This window comes from Plodia interpunctella, chromosome 23 (assembly GCF_027563975.2).
Source record: "Plodia interpunctella isolate USDA-ARS_2022_Savannah chromosome 23, ilPloInte3.2, whole genome shotgun sequence".
NCBI classification, from domain to species: Eukaryota; Metazoa; Arthropoda; class Insecta; order Lepidoptera; family Pyralidae; genus Plodia; species Plodia interpunctella.
In genome coordinates, this window is record NC_071316.1 from 6,590,707 (window position 1) to 6,609,084 (window position 18,378).

Here is an 18,378-nt window from a genome sequence, read left to right on the forward strand (position 1 = left end):
CGGTTTAATACTAGATATTTTGTCGGATTTGTCCACATGTCGGTATCTATCCCTCATCTCCGCATGGTCGCGTTCGGAGCTGTTACGCCGCGAAGTCCGTGCTCAGCGTGAAAAATAACTTTTAAAATTATAAATTTCGGCCGTAATTTTACATGATACATGCCTGCCTCACAACAACCCTCCTTGGGTTATAGTTTAATACTATTGTTGCTTCGATTGCGTGAGAATCGGGCTCCTGGGAACTTTCACTCTGAGGTGGACTTATCGAACACCACCACTGGGGGGTTTCAGTGTTATCAAAATGTTGTAATATATAATTTTGACAATTTTGGTTCAAAAATGCTCATATGCTCAGAAAACAGGAAATTTTGTCAAATATAATTTTTTAATAAAAATTAAATTAGACCCAATCAGAAATTATTTCCAAAAACACACAGACAAACTACATTTTTATTAGATAAATACATGTTACGTGAATTATCAATTTATTTGTAGTTAAGAGTTGACTTTTTTGCTGACCCTCCAATCCGTTGTGACATAATGCTCCTACTTCTTATTGTACATTGAACGCAATAAAACAGTTTTAAAACAATAGAGTCGATACATTATTTTTTATTTTTCGGTCGTTTTTAATTAATTTATAACGAATACCATTATATATTTAAAGTTGGAAAATATTTTGTAGGGTGTCCACTTTTTAATAATTAAATTAAATGAACATTCAGGCTAAATACATATACGGAAAATCGCTCCTAAGATAGAGAGAGATAAAAAATGTACCAGTATTGTCAATCAATATAGGTATTATAAAAAAATGGTTGCCTGTAAAGTCGGTTTTACGGGCGAAGATTTTACGTGACAACGTCTTTTTACGCGCGCGGCAGACCGATCATAGTTGAGTGGGAGAGAGACGCAAGGCATTCGGCGGGCCTCTCTCTCGTTCGGTGACTCATCGTAACGTTACCGGGTGTTACACTTTTTCATAAGTGACTCCCAGCCGCAACCTAATTTAAGACGTTGTCACGTCATAAATTAAGTCAGCTACATATACCATATTATATAAATATCTATATCTTATATAAAATTTCTAATCCTTCTATGTAATAACATATCAATATATATAAAATATCAACAATAGCGGTCGAATAGGCAACGGAGTGGAGACGTTAAAATAATGATTTTCCATAACATATAAATTCTATTCATATAAATTTAGTTTATCCCGTATTCAATTTACATCATGGTCACTGTCCTCGCTGACATTTTTACATACAATAATTGTCACATCACAGTTTTTCCCACTTCCAAACCAGTTGAAGAACACATTTATTTTTATGCTCGGTTTTGATTGCTGTATATCTTTCATATATCGCTATTTTATTAGTTTCGTAGAAAAATAGCATGTGACATTTCGTTGAGGGAGTCAAAATTATTTATTGTTCAATTTCAGGGTTCTATAAGATTTATATAATAGTTTTACAGACTCGACAAGGGAAAGAAATAAGATTTAACGTAAATTTTTATATAGTAATACAGTATTTTCAGATTGTTATATCAACGTTATATTATAATTATACTGATTGCTAATATATTTTTTTAAAAATTGTTATTTCAAAAATAGTATTGGCAATAATTGTATAAATTTTTATTGACATTTAAAAATATATAACTCTCAAATCTACTCGATATTTGTTAAATTTTTCTGCAAAATATATCCCTAGATGTGGAATATAATAAATATCTAACGCGGGATACTGATACTGCCAGCGTACATGGCACGATACCTCACCGACGAAGCACAGCTTGTATCAATACTACAAAACGGAGTACGGAATCCTCATTGTAATTCTAATTCTGTCTTTCCGAAAAAATATTTTTTTACAGTTTCCATTTCACGGTGAATGTCAGTCTTGTTTCCTCGAAGGCGCCACTGGAAACACCTGGATTCTGGATCAGCTTGTGTTGGTTTATTTTTATTTAATTAGAAAATACAGAAATAAATTTTACCTGGGACTCTGCCGTGTTTTGAAGTGCAATTTGTAGTTTCACCTTTATGGTGGCTTATATTGTGATACCACTTCTTGATGTGAAATTCAGTGTTTCGTAAATTGTGCTTGATAATAAATAAAAATAATTTCGTTTTCTGAAATAGTAAAACGAATAAACCGGATTGAAAGGTGTTCCTGGTAGCGTGTCAAAAACATAATCTTGTGAGATATAAAATATAACGTCAAAAAAATATATCGACTCAAAGTTTCACAAATTGAAAATAATATAACAAAATCGATATTTTGTTTGAAAAAAAAAAAAAAACGACTCCACGCAACTTTTGTTCATCGAGTATCAAGGAGTGCCGTGCTACGGGTGATTTGCCATCAGTCTCCAACGAAAACCCATAGACTTGAGGCTTCATTGCCAGTCCGAAGACCATGTCCTTAGCAGAAGCACCATCCGACAACGAACAGTTAAAAAACGACCGCGTCGAAGACAACAGTGTGAACAACAAAAGCGACGGCAAAAAAAACGACGTTAGTAAAAGCGGGCGGCAGGTGTGTACACAGCCTTATCTAATTCTTATATTAATTTTCTCATGTGAAATCGATGCTAACCAATAAGTCTTTTCCATATAATCAAACTTGCTGCGTCCCGGGGCTTCGCCCACGTGGGAGTTTCGGGATAAAAGGTACTAAGTATGATAATATTGATATGATCATTAATATTTGTGTCATCTACAGTGAAGATACACAAAAAATATTTATTCCTTTGCAATACTTAAACATTGAGAGCCACACTTGATCCATATCCAAATCACATAGGAAATAATTGCCACGCCATTTTAGGTATTAGTTTTGGCGTTGTTATAAAACTACTACTGAAAATTATCACAAATCTATATTCATTTTCAAATTATTTGTTTCACGCGCAAACATAAACAAATTCACGGTACAAAAATAACATCTTTGACAAAAGCTTTTATTGTTGTCTGAGATTGCATTCAAAAACATAAAAATAATGTCTGTGCAGTAAACCGTTGAGGGGTTCCCTCGTCGGGAGCCATATCTGGGTGCACCATCATGTCATGTTTATCATAACAATGCATTGTCATCTTAACCAAAGTGTGCACAAAATTTCAGCACAATCGCGTGTATATAAAATTTCAGCTCAATCGGTTGAGTTGAAAAATTGAGTTACTAGTGTCCACCCGAACATACATACTTACATTCATTGCAAGCTTGTAAACACCATCGTGCATTTTCTAGTGATTCGAATCTTGGCAATACATTTTTAAAGACCTAATTTACGTTTGCGCTTGCGTGATTTTGTGTCATATTTATAAATTATAAATTTTTGTTTTCTTTTTATTATCTGTCATACATCTGTCACATGGACATCCGTGGTATGCGCTGTTACGTGTTATACTTCTAAAGTAATAATTTACAACAGTTTTTCACATTGCTGAGGAGTTGTGAAATAGTCTATTTTCTGTTAAAAATAACTCTTTATGCGCGTAGAAAGAGGGACGCGTTCCTTGCCCACACCAGAATTTAATTCTCACCCAAACCTAAAAAATGTCTCCGCAGCCCTTATGGAATCTACCGTGTTTCTCTCCGACACAAAATCTACTATTTGCGAGAGAATTATAGTTTAATTTGAATTCAAATCAATATTTTCTTTTCCGGTGGTGGGTTTTCGTGTCGTGAGTTCGTATAGCAATCTGACTCATGTATAGTAGTTTTCATACACCACCAAAAATAATTTTGCTTTCGGTGAAGGAACACATCGCGAGGAAACCTGCACACTGGTTGCAAGTTTGAGTTCACTAGCTTGTGCGACTACTTGTCGGTAGATGGTCGTAAAAATATTGACACCAGTGTTAGCAATACCACACTTAAAAAGAAAGAAAAAGAACCAAGGAAAAATTAATATTCTATCTAATAGAATGTGTCATTGCTAACGGAGTGTCCGTTAGCAACACTCTATTATATAGAAGCATTGCTTAAGTCGCCCAAAGGCATCTGACATGATATATCGCCATCGATTAGGTGTATGGCAAGTAGCATATTAATAAATCTATTTTATTTCACACCAGTAATCTAAATAATGAAGCGGTGGTGGTGTAATGGTTAAGTTTACCTGTTGCTTGTGGATCGAAAGGTCCCAGGTTCGAATCCTACTCATGCTACATGAGTTTGTATACCAATCTGACTCGTGTATGTCATGTATGTGTTGTCATCGACCACCACTTGTTTCCGGTGAAGGAAACCATCGTGAGGAAACCTGCACACTGGTTGATTATTAACTTGTGTGTGAAATGGAGAAGGCAATGGCAAACCACACCATTAATAATGTCAAGAAAGATGTTGTGTGTGTTTCATTTCACGTAATGACCACGACCCTCAGCCATGAGAAATACTACTACGAACAGGCTTCCTCACGTTTTCCTACACGGAAGCAAGCGGTGGTCTATGAAAACTATAATTTATAAACCAGATTGATAGGTAGCTATGTATACATATAAACAAACTATGACAAGAATAGGTACCTAAGACCTGGGGGCTGCATCGCAAATACGTACCATCGACTTAATTTTTAGTATGAATGTGATTCATTTTAGGTACCTAAATTGAACTGAGTTGCTTTGGAATCGTTCTGTATGGTAGGTCTGCTGAGGCTCCAATTAATTACATCACGCTTACTTCCAATTTGTTTCCCAAACCACAGACAATAAAACCAAAAACAGATAAGAATTGTCGTAATAAAGACAGCCTTCGAGTTGATTGGAAGCCAGACAATTATTCAGTTAGCCCATATAAGGTTGTTGGGAGTCGTGGGAGCAGATAGACAGACAATCGTAACGCCCACGAACGTAATTACCAATTTATGGATAATAATAAACAAATTCTTTTTTTTTAATGTTTGTTTTTAATACTTAGGTACTCTGCTGAGTACCTACATACATATATAGTACATTTTAGTTTTTTGTTTTTATTATCTATGATTCCACTGTCAATTAGCATTCCCTGTGTGCTTCCATCTTGAAGTAATTACACGTAACTTCACCACCTTCGAACCATTTTCCAATTCGAATATACCTTGCCAGTGCGTGTTAACATTGCGGGTTGCAGCTACTCGTAATGTCTCAATATAATCAAGCATTTGTCTGTAATCTAATCTTGCAAGTTAGATTTACTTCCAGTTGTCCTACAAAGTTGAAATTTCCCACGTGGAACGAAGTTTCCACGTTAAATTTCCATGACAATGAATTGTTATGATAAGCATGACCTGATGGTGCAATCCGGATTGGCTCCACGAGGGTACTCCTCAATCGTTTACAGCACGGTCATAGCTATTTTGCCAGGCGTTAAATGCCATAACATCTCTCCGACGACAATAAAAGCTTGTTTAACAGCGCATTTTTGCAATAAACGTGGATTGATTCGACCTAAAAAAATTGGGAATATTGTACAAAATAAGCGGTGTTGTTACTTAGTCATTCAATCTCCCGTGTCTCATAAGAATACAATGCGACATATTGGACAGTAACGACTGTCTCCTCGGTTCAGTAGCGACATAGGTGTGTTAGCTCCCCGACTATTGTTCTCATGCTTCCGGTAAAAATTAGTACGAAAACTACATTCATTCACAACGACTTTGTTTTGGTTACATACAAACTTGTACTCGTATTATCCAAGATGATACAAATTTACAAGTAATCCATACTAATATTATAAAGAGAAAAGATTTGTATTTTTGTTTTTATGGATAAACTCAGAAAATACTAGGCCGATTTTGATGAAATTTGGCACAGAGATAGGCGAAACCTTCAGGAGTGACATAGGCTATTTTTTATTATGGTTTTTCCTGAGCGAAGCCGGGGCGAGCCGCTAGTAATACATAGATGCTAAGTTCGCATGGAGTAACGTGAAAGAGACTGAATATCTGATTTCTAAAAAAATGATTTGACTATGGAAAGCAAAAGATAAGTCTCTTCAACTTTTTATATGTGGATTGTGGTTCTAGAATAGGACCACTCCATATCCTTCCGTAGATATCGTAAGAGGGGACTAAGGGATACGTAGAGCCTTGGCAGCTTAAAGACAAACATCGCACTAGGTACTAAAGAGGGTTGGCGTCAGTCATGTGGCCGGTCATAAAATCAGAGCCAAATCTTCAAAATTTAAAGGTTCATTTTTTATGCGGACCTCGGCTCACGGCGGCACAGTCGTGAATGGAACCGAAAACATACGAATATGAACAAGAAAACTTTTTATATTATACTACCGGATCGTCCCGGCTTCGCGCGGGTACCAACATAGTAAATTATACACCTTAACCTTACTTAGGAGTAGTTTTTGAGTTTATCGCGAACAGACAGGACTATAAAGAGTTACATGTTACGTACCAATTACGTTTTCTTTCAATTTTGATCAATGTTCGACAGATGTCAGATTCTTACATGTGGAAAGAGCAGATCCACACTCTGATGAAGGGCGGAGAGAGCGAGTCCGATATATCGGACTCCGAGCACTTCCTCACCAAGGGCGCCTTCCTTCTCACTCCCTCCCATGGCCTCAGCATGGAGAAAGCTTCGACCATCTGCGAGAAGATGGAGTTTAAGGGATGCTTCTCTCTGACGAAGACGGCTACAGGCATCCTCTTCAAATTCTCCAGCGTTGACGACTACCAGATGGTCTTCAAGAAGGGCTTCCATAAGGTCACCGGGTCCAGGTTCTACAGAAAGGTATTGTATTTGAGTGTTCTAATTGATTTGCTTGACAATCAGTTGCATGACAAGGTAACTTGCATGGAGACAGAATGGGGTGGAAGTATGCTTTTAAATGTAACTGAATGTGGAGATACACAGGCAAGAAGTATGCAACACGCGGCAAGTGCCAAATACATCACCAGCCTGTATTTAGGTTACGTTTTAGAGTCGGGTATCACTCGCTCATTGCTCAGTCCTGCTCCGATGCGACGACGCCGTTGTCTTCTACAGGTTTTGACACTGACGTAGGTGCAATGTTGGTATATCTCCACCTTAACAGTGACAAAACTTCGTCATGTTCATTATCATATTGCCATGGTAGTGTCCTAATTCTTTCTTTGCATAGCTTCTTTTCATATTCATTAATTTGAAATTGCCCTAAAGTGCTCTAAATCTAAATTTTTTAAATTAGTATTCAGTACTCATGCCGGCTATTAAGGGACACTGTGTTTACTAATGTCTGTTTTTATTTATCTTCTCTCTTCGCCCTTCTCTGCTCGTTTCTGTGTTTACTTGTTCTGTCTGTGTATGCTTTTGATCTTCAACATTTTTAGGTTTATTTTTTACGATAATCTTGGGATTACGTCTTAAAATTATATAAATGAAGCAATACTATCGTATCGTATATATATGTATATATACTATGATAACGAAACGAGATCCATATTTCCACTACCGACCAGTCTTTCAGTCTTTAGGCTAGGTTTTAAGATAGCTTTTAACTTTTATTGGTATCCATTGGTATATCAGCACATACTGATGGCAGCCAGCAACATGGAATTAGTATTCCATGTTGCTGGCTGCCATCAGTAAGGTTACTTACTAATTTAATGGCCAGCAATGAAGCCATTGAGGTAGCCTATTTAGGGAAGACATGATTTCACCTTTTCTCGATGTCAAATGCCGTCGACACGTAAAGAAGAAGGATATATACTTCAGATCTACTAAGTATATAGGATTGCCATGACTACCGTGAGAGATATTTCATGTGTCCATCACTGTTTCCAGATCGCAATCCCGTGCAGACCACAGAAGACATTTACGATCTACGTTTACGACGTCCCGGACGAGGTGCCGGAGGAGGACGTCAGGCACGCGCTGTACAAGTTCGGCTCTGTGGTGGAAGTCGTCCGTCTGCATTTTTCTGGTTCGCCCCGCGACGGTAATACTGGTTCGTTGGAATGGTTTGGCCGCTCTCGCCTATTGGAGCAATGGTTCTTCAATTGAAACTAAAAAAAAATAGTTCCTTATTTAGAGAACTAAATATTACATTCATGCTTTCAAATTGCAACTCATTGTCGCACAGAAAATGCGAATAATCTACTATAAATAGTTGCCCTTGATATAGGTACATATAAATCACGTAGGGAATGTGTGTCTATGCCGCTTCCTGGTCTTGACATAGGCATACACAAGAAGTGCTGGTTTTATGCCGTTAAAAACTACATGACAACTAAGGCGAATGAGAGAAAGTAGGAAAACGCCCAGAGAAGAGAGATATTTGTTCTTGAAAAAGAATAGAATCGATAGCAATATCAAGATTATCGATAATTTTTATCAATATTCAAATGGATGATTTTATGACTGAAAAGCCATTGTTTCAAGTAATAAATAGTGACGATCACATAGAAGGGCTCTTCGATGAAATTGAACCCCAAAAATCCCAAAACTTATTTTAGAATCAAAATATCAATGTAATAAAATACTCTTCAAATTATTTCATCTATTTTTATAAAATATAACCTGAAAGATCGACAAAACTGTTTCTTCTCCCTAATACTCCAGGTACCATAATAGTCCCCAGGTAATATTGTTTAGGGGTGTAGTTTAGAGGGCGCTGCTGTGCTGTCCACTAGGCTAGCAACACTGGGTATATCAACCAATCTTGACCGTTCAATTAGATATTGCAATGGCAAAAAATTTTGTTTGTTAAAAAATCGTTTCATCTTTATAGACAGACTGTACTACCAGTACTAATACAATACCTGTCTATGTGATCAATGCGCTTGTGAAAATAAAATTCTGTGAACGTACTAAATCATCTAGCTGACTTCGTTTGTCAGGCAGATGGTGACATTCACTATCATCGTACCGCCACGGATGGGTAAATGCTCAAATGGGATAAGGTTACGGTTTGTGCTAGACGTGCTTTGGGTTTCTTTGCCTTGATTGGATATAGGTTGATTTTAAAACAATGTTTTGGTGTTTTCACTCTTTCATCATGTAAAAATGATTGCAAAGATGCATCAGGAAAGTTTTCAAAACGTCGGTTGACGATGCAATAGTGACGCCTTTGAATAGGATGATGTTATATGCAGCTACAGCTAATATAGCTTACCAGGATACTCGTATTATCAATGATCACACAAATCAACACAGAAATTTTACCAATGATGCAGGAGTGAAGACGCAGAAAAAAGTTTACTATTCTTTTCAATAACTACCTAGTTGATGAGTAATATTTGTGCTTGATATTAACAGCATGTTTGGTGATGCCGTTGTTGGAGTTTAAAAAACTGTTTGTTGATTTTGTTGTTGTTTTGAGTTGCGATTGCGATTTATTTAAATTTTTTTTTTCCAATCAGTTTCTTTTTTTAGTTTTGTGTTTATTTTTCATTTAACATTGTACACAAATATCGTATTTAACTAATTATTTTTATAATTATTACTCTATCTTCCTTCAGGTCAAATATTATGTTACACAGTTTTGAGAAGTAATGCTGTGGAGAACAAACGCTGTTTATTTTATGAAACTAATTAAAAAATATATATTTCGTACCTAATTATATTTTTCATACCTAGATTGTTAACTGTAAACTGTCTAATCACAACAGGTACTTCCACTCCGAAGCCCATAGACAAGACTCCTCCCCGCGCGCTGACCACCATAGACGGCGAGCTGGTCAGCAGCATGATCCCCAAGGAAGCCACCAGCCTCATCCGCGTCACCCTGGCTAACATCGAGGAAGCTAACATTCTTCTCCAAAACGGACTAGACTTCTACGGAGCTACATACTTCCCGACGGAACTGTCCACGCCCGCGCAAGCAGCCAAATTGATTAAGCCAAGCAGGTTAGCTATGAAATTTCAATTTTTCTTTTCATCCTCTGTAGATGAATGAGATTAGGTGAGATCAGTAGAATTGTCATTACATTTTGATTTCTCTTGATACTGCAACAGACATGAAAGGCTCAATATAATGGTACTTGTATTCTGTTTTTGATAAATATTGATTTTCTAATACCTACAGTCTGTTATTCTGTCGCCTCCTTCTTTAAAGTGTGGAAGTAGAGGAGCCACTAATTCGAAGCAGCAGCAACTATTGAAATATGTCCTAAATTTTGTTCTACGATAGATTCGAACCTGGTACCAATCATAAGCGGACGTCTTAACCACTGAACCAGCGAGTGAAATATTTTAAGCTGAAGTTAAAGTGAATCTTTAAGAGACAATTATATGTCATTATACTATTGCAATTTTGTGTGGACAAGGTTGTTCTAAAGATCGTATTTGATCAATAATATTAATTGCAGATAAGTACCTATCTAATTTAAAACTTATGTTATTACAGAGTAACTGGAGGCACGGTGTCAGCGAGGGTTCGGGATCTGCTCCCAGTGTTCGACCAGCAAGGGTTCGCCAAGTTCGCCCCTCCCTCTTCCAGACTCGTCAAGCCAAGGTCCAAATAGAGACCTTCAAAATGTACCTCATTGTACACCTAATGGCAATCGAAACTTCGACTTCGTGATCTGATTTTGCCTACATTAAGGATATAAATTTTATTTGCTCTATTCCTCCGACAATTAATGAGCTGGCATCTTTATACATTGGATCTTCAATCGTCGTCAAATTATGTATATCTAGCCATAACCTTTCAATATATCTATCTTTAAGTGGATACTTACAATTTCTTCAATAAATAACACAAATTCTTGGACTTCATAAAATTCACCAAACATCGATGGCAGTACACCAGACAGATCTAAAACTTCACGTAACCTTGTCATTTTGAGATTTCTTAAAGTGATAACTCCAACGGACTTGTACTTAGGACTTGATCTTACGATGTAACATCATTTAATCGACAACACTACTCTGAAAAGTGGATCACACAAATTTATATACTGTTAGTCCAATAATAGAACTAATATTACGTTAGGCCAGTCACACATGGTAGTAGGTATAACTTTTTTCATCATGCCCATTGTCGCTTTTTGTTTTGTTTCTGTACCAAATGCATTTATTTTTAGTTAAAAGTTAATGACTAATCAAATGTGCCATCTAAATATTTTCATAGACATATATTTCGTATCATCATTTTGTTACAATAAAATAATAAGATTAAAATTACATTGTTTGAGTTTCCCTATGTCTATAAATTTGGCAGCATTACCTTATATAAAATAAATAACACATATGTGGCAAAAAATATTATGTAATTAATGTCATATACAATACATATGACAACATTGAGTATCACAGATTAAAATTATTTTGCTTTAAGCAATGTATTTTTTAATATAAGTATCTCTTCCACAATTTCACCCTTTACATCTAAGCATTGATTTAGTTTATCAATTTCCGTCACTTTATTGTCTTTGTCACTCCTTCTATACTTAAGTATAACGTCATTCTTTTATAATTCTATGGATCACTTTTACCTTTTCCTTCTAAATTTCTCTTCAATTTCCTGCAAGCTCTTTCCTCTTGTCTCCGGGAGAATGAAGTACAATATGCCTGTTCCAATTATAGCTACAAGTCCATAACTAAGGAATGTGATAACTTCTCCGAATGTAGACAACATAGCTGGTGCTGTCTTGACAACTACGAAGAAAGCCAGAAAAGTTGTAGCTGAGCTGATTCCAGATCCTAGACCCCTTACTCTCGCAGGGAATACTTCTCCACACATAATCCAGGGCAATGGAACTAATCCTATAGAAATAGCACAAATGTATACCATCAAGAATATCAGTGGTAGCCATGCCATATTGGGCGGTTTCCAATGTAAAAACATCGATAATGCAACCATCGATAAAGCAGTAAATATCCCACTGATGAAACATAATGGTCTTCTCCCATATTGTTTACAGATAACACACGCTATCACTGACGCGACTGTTCTTAACGCATCTATGATCAGCATTACCATATAGTGATCCAAACCTTTACCAACCGCTTTCTCAACTATTTCTATAGAATAAAATGCCACGGCGTTCACTCCGGAAAATTGGCAAGTCACAAAAAACAATATCATGATTCCCAAAGGCTTCAAAAGCTCAGGACTCTTTAAACTAATCAACTTCTCTTTCATGCTCATTTTCGGCTCTGAGTCTTGTAATTTCTTCTTGTCTATTAGTCCTTTTAACTCCGCATTGGCTTCGGGAGTGGCTCCTCTTAACCACGTGAAAGCTTGAGCACCTGCCTCAACTTTCCCCTGATTGATAAGCCAAGTAGGACTCTCAGGGATAAAGGTTAGTAAGACTACAGTTACAACTGGGAATATAGCGGAGATACCAGCCGTGATTTGCCAGCTTAGGAATGTGCCAAGTAAATGTGCTACTAGGATACCAATAGCTATTGCTAATGACACTGCTGCGAGGAAGAATCCTCTGTATTTTGGATCAGATGTTTCACCGATGTAAACAGGGCCAAGAGGGCCTAATAATCCTACACAGAATCCGGTGAAAAACCTTCCTAGCAGCATGAGGGTTAGATTGTTTGCGCAAGATATTAGGACCCAGCCAATAAGGAACGGCGCACACAAGATGTAGTGTGAGGTTTTTCGACCAAACATCTCCATTAACCACCCAGAGATGAGACAGCCTGGAGCCATCGGTAAAGCGGCCATTGCAGCTGAAAATATAAAAAAAATGTGTAAAAATAACACTATAATTAGCTCATCGTGTGGACTTAGATTGCATTGCGTATCTATAAGGACATATAATTATATGTGTATTTATGCAACTCTAAGATGCAATGGAATTACAATGTATTTTATCACCTAATTGTACTGTTTATTATGTTTCCAATGAGAAATGATATCGATCAACCAACATGAATCGTGGAAAATTAAATGAAAAAGTATGCTACGCTTTACATAGATATCCACATCGACAATATCTTCCTCTATGTTTAACAATATATGATTAAAAGGAGTACATCCAATATGGTTATTAAAATTAGATTACATCGTCCAGACAGGAGGCATAACCCAACATACCAAGCGGGTCTAAGAAAGTTGATTACGTTGAGATTCAAACGTCTGATCCTTTCAAAAACTTTCAAAAGACAATTACAAAGACAAGGTCAACATTCTTTATTCAACTCAGTGTGATAATACTATATCTACTATATATATATACTATATCATTTATTGACGTCAAAAATGATACCATGTGCACTGCCGAATTGCCAACAGGTGAAAAATATTTTCTTAAAACTCGTAAAATAGAAACATGTTTTGGATGCACATACCAATCCAAGACTTGGTGGTCTCGTCAATGAGTATAGGGCTCCCTGGCCGTTCCAGTTGAGGCAGGAGTATTCCGGAGTACCCTGACGTGAGCCCCGCCGTGAAGCTAAGCAAGATGGACGACATGGCTGCTAGCGACTGGAATTAAACAATGACAAGTTTTTTAAAATGAGATTGAGAGAAAAACTTAAAATAAGCTTCCCTTCTATCCCTAAAAATAGGCTTCCCTTCTCACCCTTTGTGTCCTCATGAGTCAATAGGAAAATCTAAAAAAGTCCTGTAATATTATATAACTAACAATCATTTAGCCATTGCTGGAATTAGTAACTCAGAAAAAGAACGATTTGGCCACGTGGTTCGACTTCCTTTGTCCATCATTTATATTCTTCAGATTAGTTTCTATGCTTGACTGCAGATGTTAGTCATGTCATGTCAGATTAAGGCATCTGACTTGATTGAAATTTTATAGGGGAATTGTTTGACAGTAATGTATTTATGACGTCACGGATTTTGGAGTCAAAAAACGTTCCTAATATATTCGAGATAAAACTGACAATTAATTATTTTATTTGCTTATTGAAATACTTACCTTAAGTATACATTTTATTTTATATCTAGTTAGGTAGTCAATTGCTTTGAAATGTAAAACAAACGACAATGTTCTTGACAATGGCATTGAAAATAATTTTTATTGCTATATCCATTTCACACTATCTGATCATCAAAAACACTGCAGGTATATTGATACCTTAATGGTCACCTTGGAATCACGCAAGTCGCTTGTGTGATAACGCCCTAACCAATGCATTGTTTTATTATCTAGGCTCACTACGATGCAAGTATTGCAATCAGATCTTAGATAAAGTAATTGATATGATTACTTGCTATTTGTTGCCTAAGTTCATTGGATAATAAATATTTACAAGGCCATAGTAAATAAATACCTAAATAATAATCAGAACAATAAAAAAATACGGTATAGCTATCGTCCTTTTGACGACCTTGGTGGCGCAGTGGTGAAGTTCTTGCCACTGAACCAAGAGGTCCTGGGTTCGATCCCCTGTCGGGTCATGATGGAAAATGATCTTTTTCTGATTGGCCCGGGTCTTGGATGTTTATCTAAATCAAAATCAAATCATTTATTCAGAAATTAGGCCTTCACAGGCACTTTTTCACGTCATATTCTAAATTAAATGATGTTTACCAAAGCTAAAAACTACTAGCATTTCGGAACGACCACTGCTGAGAAGAAATGCCGAAAGAAACTCATACAAACAGTGTTGGTCCCTATTATGCCAGAAGGGCTTACCATTTTTTAAATATAAATCTATATATGTATTTGTTATAAAATATAGTACCGTTGAGTTACTATCCCATAACACAAGTCTCGAACTTACTTTGGGGCTAGCTCAATCTGTGTGATTTGTCCTAATATATTTATTATTATTTGTCTAAATATATTTACTCTAAAAGTTATTGCACTTTAGTATACATTATTGTACCCGGAATAACATAAAATTCCAAATATGTGACGTGACATAGACACAGCAGATAACAGGTTCGTATAATATTACTAGGTAGGTACCTACTTCATAGGCAAAACTTTGTCGTTTGTTTGTTGAGCCAAATAAATAAAAAGAAAGAGGAAAAGACTGCTGTGCCCTTTGATTTCTTCTGTCATGTGTTTCTTTCTATTTTCACACACATTTGGTGAATAAAATTGTGTTATTTGTGATTACACTGAAATTCGATAGTTTATTTCTTACCTGTCTCATAACTGGTGAGAATCTGACAATGGTCCTCGACTCAGCCAGCAGAGTCGCATCTTTATCGGCCTTATCGTTTGCCAGACCACCGTTTGTATTCATTATATTTTGTACGTAATTTGATAAAGTTGCATTCCCTTCATCTGGTTTATTAAATTCTAATTTGTTTGTTACATTTTTCGTATCTTCATTTGTATTGGCCTCTGTGTCTATATGTTGGTTGTGTTTTTGATTATCTATGTCCACAGTTTCCTCCAGCTTTCTATATGTTTCCGTTACGTTTGATATTTGGTCTTCTACTGCCGATTTGTTGTCCGGTGGTAGGTCTGTACCTTCTGTCATTATGGCACCTTTATTTTCTACCATTCTGAAATGAAATAGATAAATTAATTGCACAAATTCTGGCGAATATTTTATCCTATAGTCTATAGTTTTTAGAAGAGACATTTGAGAGATAATTTTCAAAGAAAAGGCCTTGGAAATATCTACAAAATTAAACCTTCTGTAAATAATCATCTTTCGGCGAAAATCTACCTTCGGTCGGATACCACCAAGAAGTGAAAACCGCATCAAAATCAATAGCGTAGCGTAGAATTGGAGAAGAGAATGCATCAGTTTAAGTTAAGATTTATTTAATAGCTGACTGTATTTTTAAAAATTATTTGTTTGGCGGTAAAATTTATCGCAACGTTCAAATCACACTCGGAGTGAATACAATGCTTTGTCTGTTTTGAGTGAGATAACATTATTTCTGATTTATTATCAAGAGGGGAACGACCTGGAACCAGGACACCTATAGAACGAAGAGTTTCTAGCCACATTCGAAAAGAGAAGTTAGAATTTGATAACAGTTGTTCGTTACAGGCAGTTTAGACCCCTATACCACGTGAACACGGCTATGACTCATAATAAAGCGCAAATTATGTAGCTGTCCAAATTATGCGGTACGATACATTACATAGACTACCTATATACCTACTAAAACTTGTTATTTATTATCGTGTAGTACCAGACTGGAACAACCTTAATGAGAATGTCGTCACTGTACCTTCAATCATTAGATAAAACTTCAAGATACAAACGCATCAGCATGATTTGCTGCCAGCTCATTATGTTTCAGTTTTGTTATTATATATATAAGATAGTTATTGTATTTTCTAAAACAAGAAATATTAATGTAAAAAAAAATCTCAAACTCACATCATTTATATTATACCTAAGTATTGCACTTAATTATATGTATTTAATTTATTACTTTTATATTCATAAGATCCATAAATCTAGAGCTGAAGTAATCATAAAATGTTACTGATAAAACGTTTAACAAGATACAGTTAATTAAACGGTTGCTTACATCGTGACCAATTTATGAGAATCGAAGCCAATAGAGATTCTTTAACAGATAAACATAACATTATGCCTCGTGAGCGTACTGAGTAGATTTGATCACTTTGTACAATTGTCTTGAATTATTCATAGTTCTATACACTAATCATATCTTTATATATCATAGACTAACTCCTATTAATTCTTCTAACATTTGATTTTATATTGGATGTTTGTTTTTTTTTATTACCTTTTCGTTTTGTTCACAAACCATATTTTATTTCACATCTTCAAAACGAATAAACCCCATCACTAGTAGATAAATATAGTGACTACTTAACTCGAGGATAATAAATATTTGTGATCTAATTCTTGGTTTTTTGATCGGCTTTCATTTCGATTCCAATTTCCGCTATAGTATTATTAATTTTTTATTCAATTAATTTTTGATTCAATTTAATCTTTAAGAATCAGTCAACGCTCTCCACATCACTTTTTAAATAATCATACAAATTTCGGTGTAAACAGTCATTATTTTTGTGTTTGCACTCACTCTTCCTGAATAAAAAAACTCAGGTAGGTACATGTATACAAACAGATACACATATGGATGCATAGAATAGACATCTACCAAATTTTTTGCCAGTAAAAATATTTTACCTAATCGAAGTTGAATCAATAGCCTTATTGAAATCCGATAACACAACACTCCTTTTGAGCAGTTGAGTAATGATATTCCTTATAAAATAATTAGCTCAAGGCCCAAACAATGGCTGTATGATGTGCGCGTGCGCTGATTATGCAACTACGAACTACGGGTAAATACGTATTAAGTATGAAAATGACGTATCAAGTGTATCGATTACTAAGTATAAGTGATTAATGAGCCAGTGAGAACATCTCTCTTTTTCATCTTTTCTCAGAAATTTTTTATTCTAACAGTATAAATTTTTCGACTATTTCCGCCTAGTCAAAGAAAAGGTTTTTATGAACATGATTTAGAATTTGGAATAGCTAAATACAGGGTGTTAACCCTGGTATACATACGAAGTGGTATAGTATGGTATCTTGCAACTGTAATTCCTTTGTGTGAAGTTTCAATTTAATATCAACCCTTGTAAAAACTTTACTAGAACAATTTTTAGATGTGTTAATTGATATCAACTTTATTGATACCCAAGATACCGTGTCTTACCATTTCGTGTGTATACAAGTAGCAATTTTGCACAAACTAAATATCTAGAAGTGAGTTGAATGACAAACTTTATCCTTTTAATACACAACGTGTGTGTATATACCAAATCAGTTACACCGGTAGTAAATAGTTAAGAGGACAGAACATCTCAGACATATAATGAGAAGGGAAGAGACGCACCTGACTGAAAAGACATGAATATGAATAAAATTGGGTTGTTTTTTCTCTCTTAAAAGGAATACGGAAGGAGTGTGTAAGGAATTATATGAAGTCTTAAAAGAGAACGAAGGTATGACAGGAAGACAGTTGTGGAAGGAAAGGACATGATGAGCCGACTCCATCTAAATTGGTATTTGGTAAAGAGCAAGAAGTATAATAACATGTAGTATGTGTGATTATATATCATACTCCTTACCATTTCCGCATAATAAATGTATATTCTGATTGTAATGAACCTTGATGTTGATAAAGCTATCTCAGAGGACAGAATTACATTCGTCTCAACGTTTGATAACAAAATTTGCGTTGATAAATTTTTTCAAGATCATGTTTTTCTGTTCTACAAATAATATTGTTTATTTAATTCATGTTGGTCTATGTGTGTCACTAGTCTGCTACAGGAACCTACTGTATTTATGTAGCAATGGCTCAAATTGGGTTTCTTCGCAATATAAATAACAATGCACAAAAAAATACTTCTACTGAACTTGAACATATATTGAAAAATAAAGACAATAATATCTTAAAAAGAAAATGAGACGGACAATAAAGAAAGAGGGCTTTTGCCGGAAGACTCACCCGCGTGAGTTTGTCCTTCTCCGATGTGTACCTACAAAAGAAGAAAATTTGTGGA

General features: G+C 35.7%; 2 protein-coding genes across 10 annotated transcripts in view; one reads left to right on the forward strand and one right to left on the reverse strand.

Annotated features, from left to right (window-relative positions):
• Positions 1–1,945: 1,945 nt before the first annotated feature.
• LOC128680050 (uncharacterized protein) lies at positions 1,946–11,131 on the forward strand. Of its 4 annotated transcripts, none has more exons than XM_053762713.2 (5): positions 1,946–2,549; positions 6,443–6,742; positions 7,775–7,913; positions 9,601–9,838; positions 10,338–11,131. In XM_053762713.2, exons 1-5 carry the CDS (start codon positions 2,430–2,432, stop codon positions 10,453–10,455), a joined length of 915 nt encoding a protein of 304 aa, XP_053618688.1. In that variant the 5' UTR covers positions 1,946–2,429; the 3' UTR covers positions 10,456–11,131. The 4 variants fall into 4 exon arrangements, with proteins under 4 accessions (XP_053618688.1, XP_053618687.1, XP_053618686.1 ...); XM_053762712.2 differs by having other exon boundaries at positions 1,948–2,549; positions 7,775–7,928; XM_053762711.2 differs by having other exon boundaries at positions 1,951–2,549; positions 7,775–7,937.
• The window catches only part of LOC128680048 (facilitated trehalose transporter Tret1-2 homolog), a 28,706-nt gene continuing 19,927 nt past the window's right edge, over positions 9,600–18,378 (reverse strand). For 3 of the 6 annotated variants that reach the window (XM_053762704.2, XM_053762705.2, XM_053762703.2), the window contains exons 2-5: positions 18,324–18,354; positions 15,005–15,371; positions 13,241–13,376; positions 9,600–12,619 (exon numbers count right to left, since the gene is read on the reverse strand). In XM_053762704.2, coding sequence (XP_053618679.1) covers positions 11,424–12,619; positions 13,241–13,376; positions 15,005–15,370 — 1,698 coding nt within the window. In that variant the 5' untranslated portion in view covers position 15,371; positions 18,324–18,354 and the 3' untranslated portion in view covers positions 9,600–11,423. The remainder of the gene's footprint in view (positions 12,620–13,240; positions 13,377–15,004; positions 15,372–18,323; positions 18,355–18,378) is intronic. The other 3 variants (XM_053762701.2, XM_053762706.2, XM_053762702.2) reach the window with 1 other exon arrangement.

What these genes read in the sequence shown, in the direction of transcription:
- LOC128680050 (XM_053762711.2), top strand. Translation starts at nt 2,430, where the DNA reads ATGTCCTTAGCAGAAGCACCATCCGACAACGAACAGTTAAAAAACGAC. An exon ending in GCCCCGCGACGGTAATACTG is followed by an intron (nt 7,938 to 9,600) that starts GTTCGTTGGAAT and finishes TAATCACAACAG; the next exon opens with GTACTTCCACTCCGAAGCCC. An exon ending in AAATTGATTAAGCCAAGCAG is followed by an intron (nt 9,839 to 10,337) that starts GTTAGCTATGAA and finishes ATGTTATTACAG; the next exon opens with AGTAACTGGAGGCACGGTGT.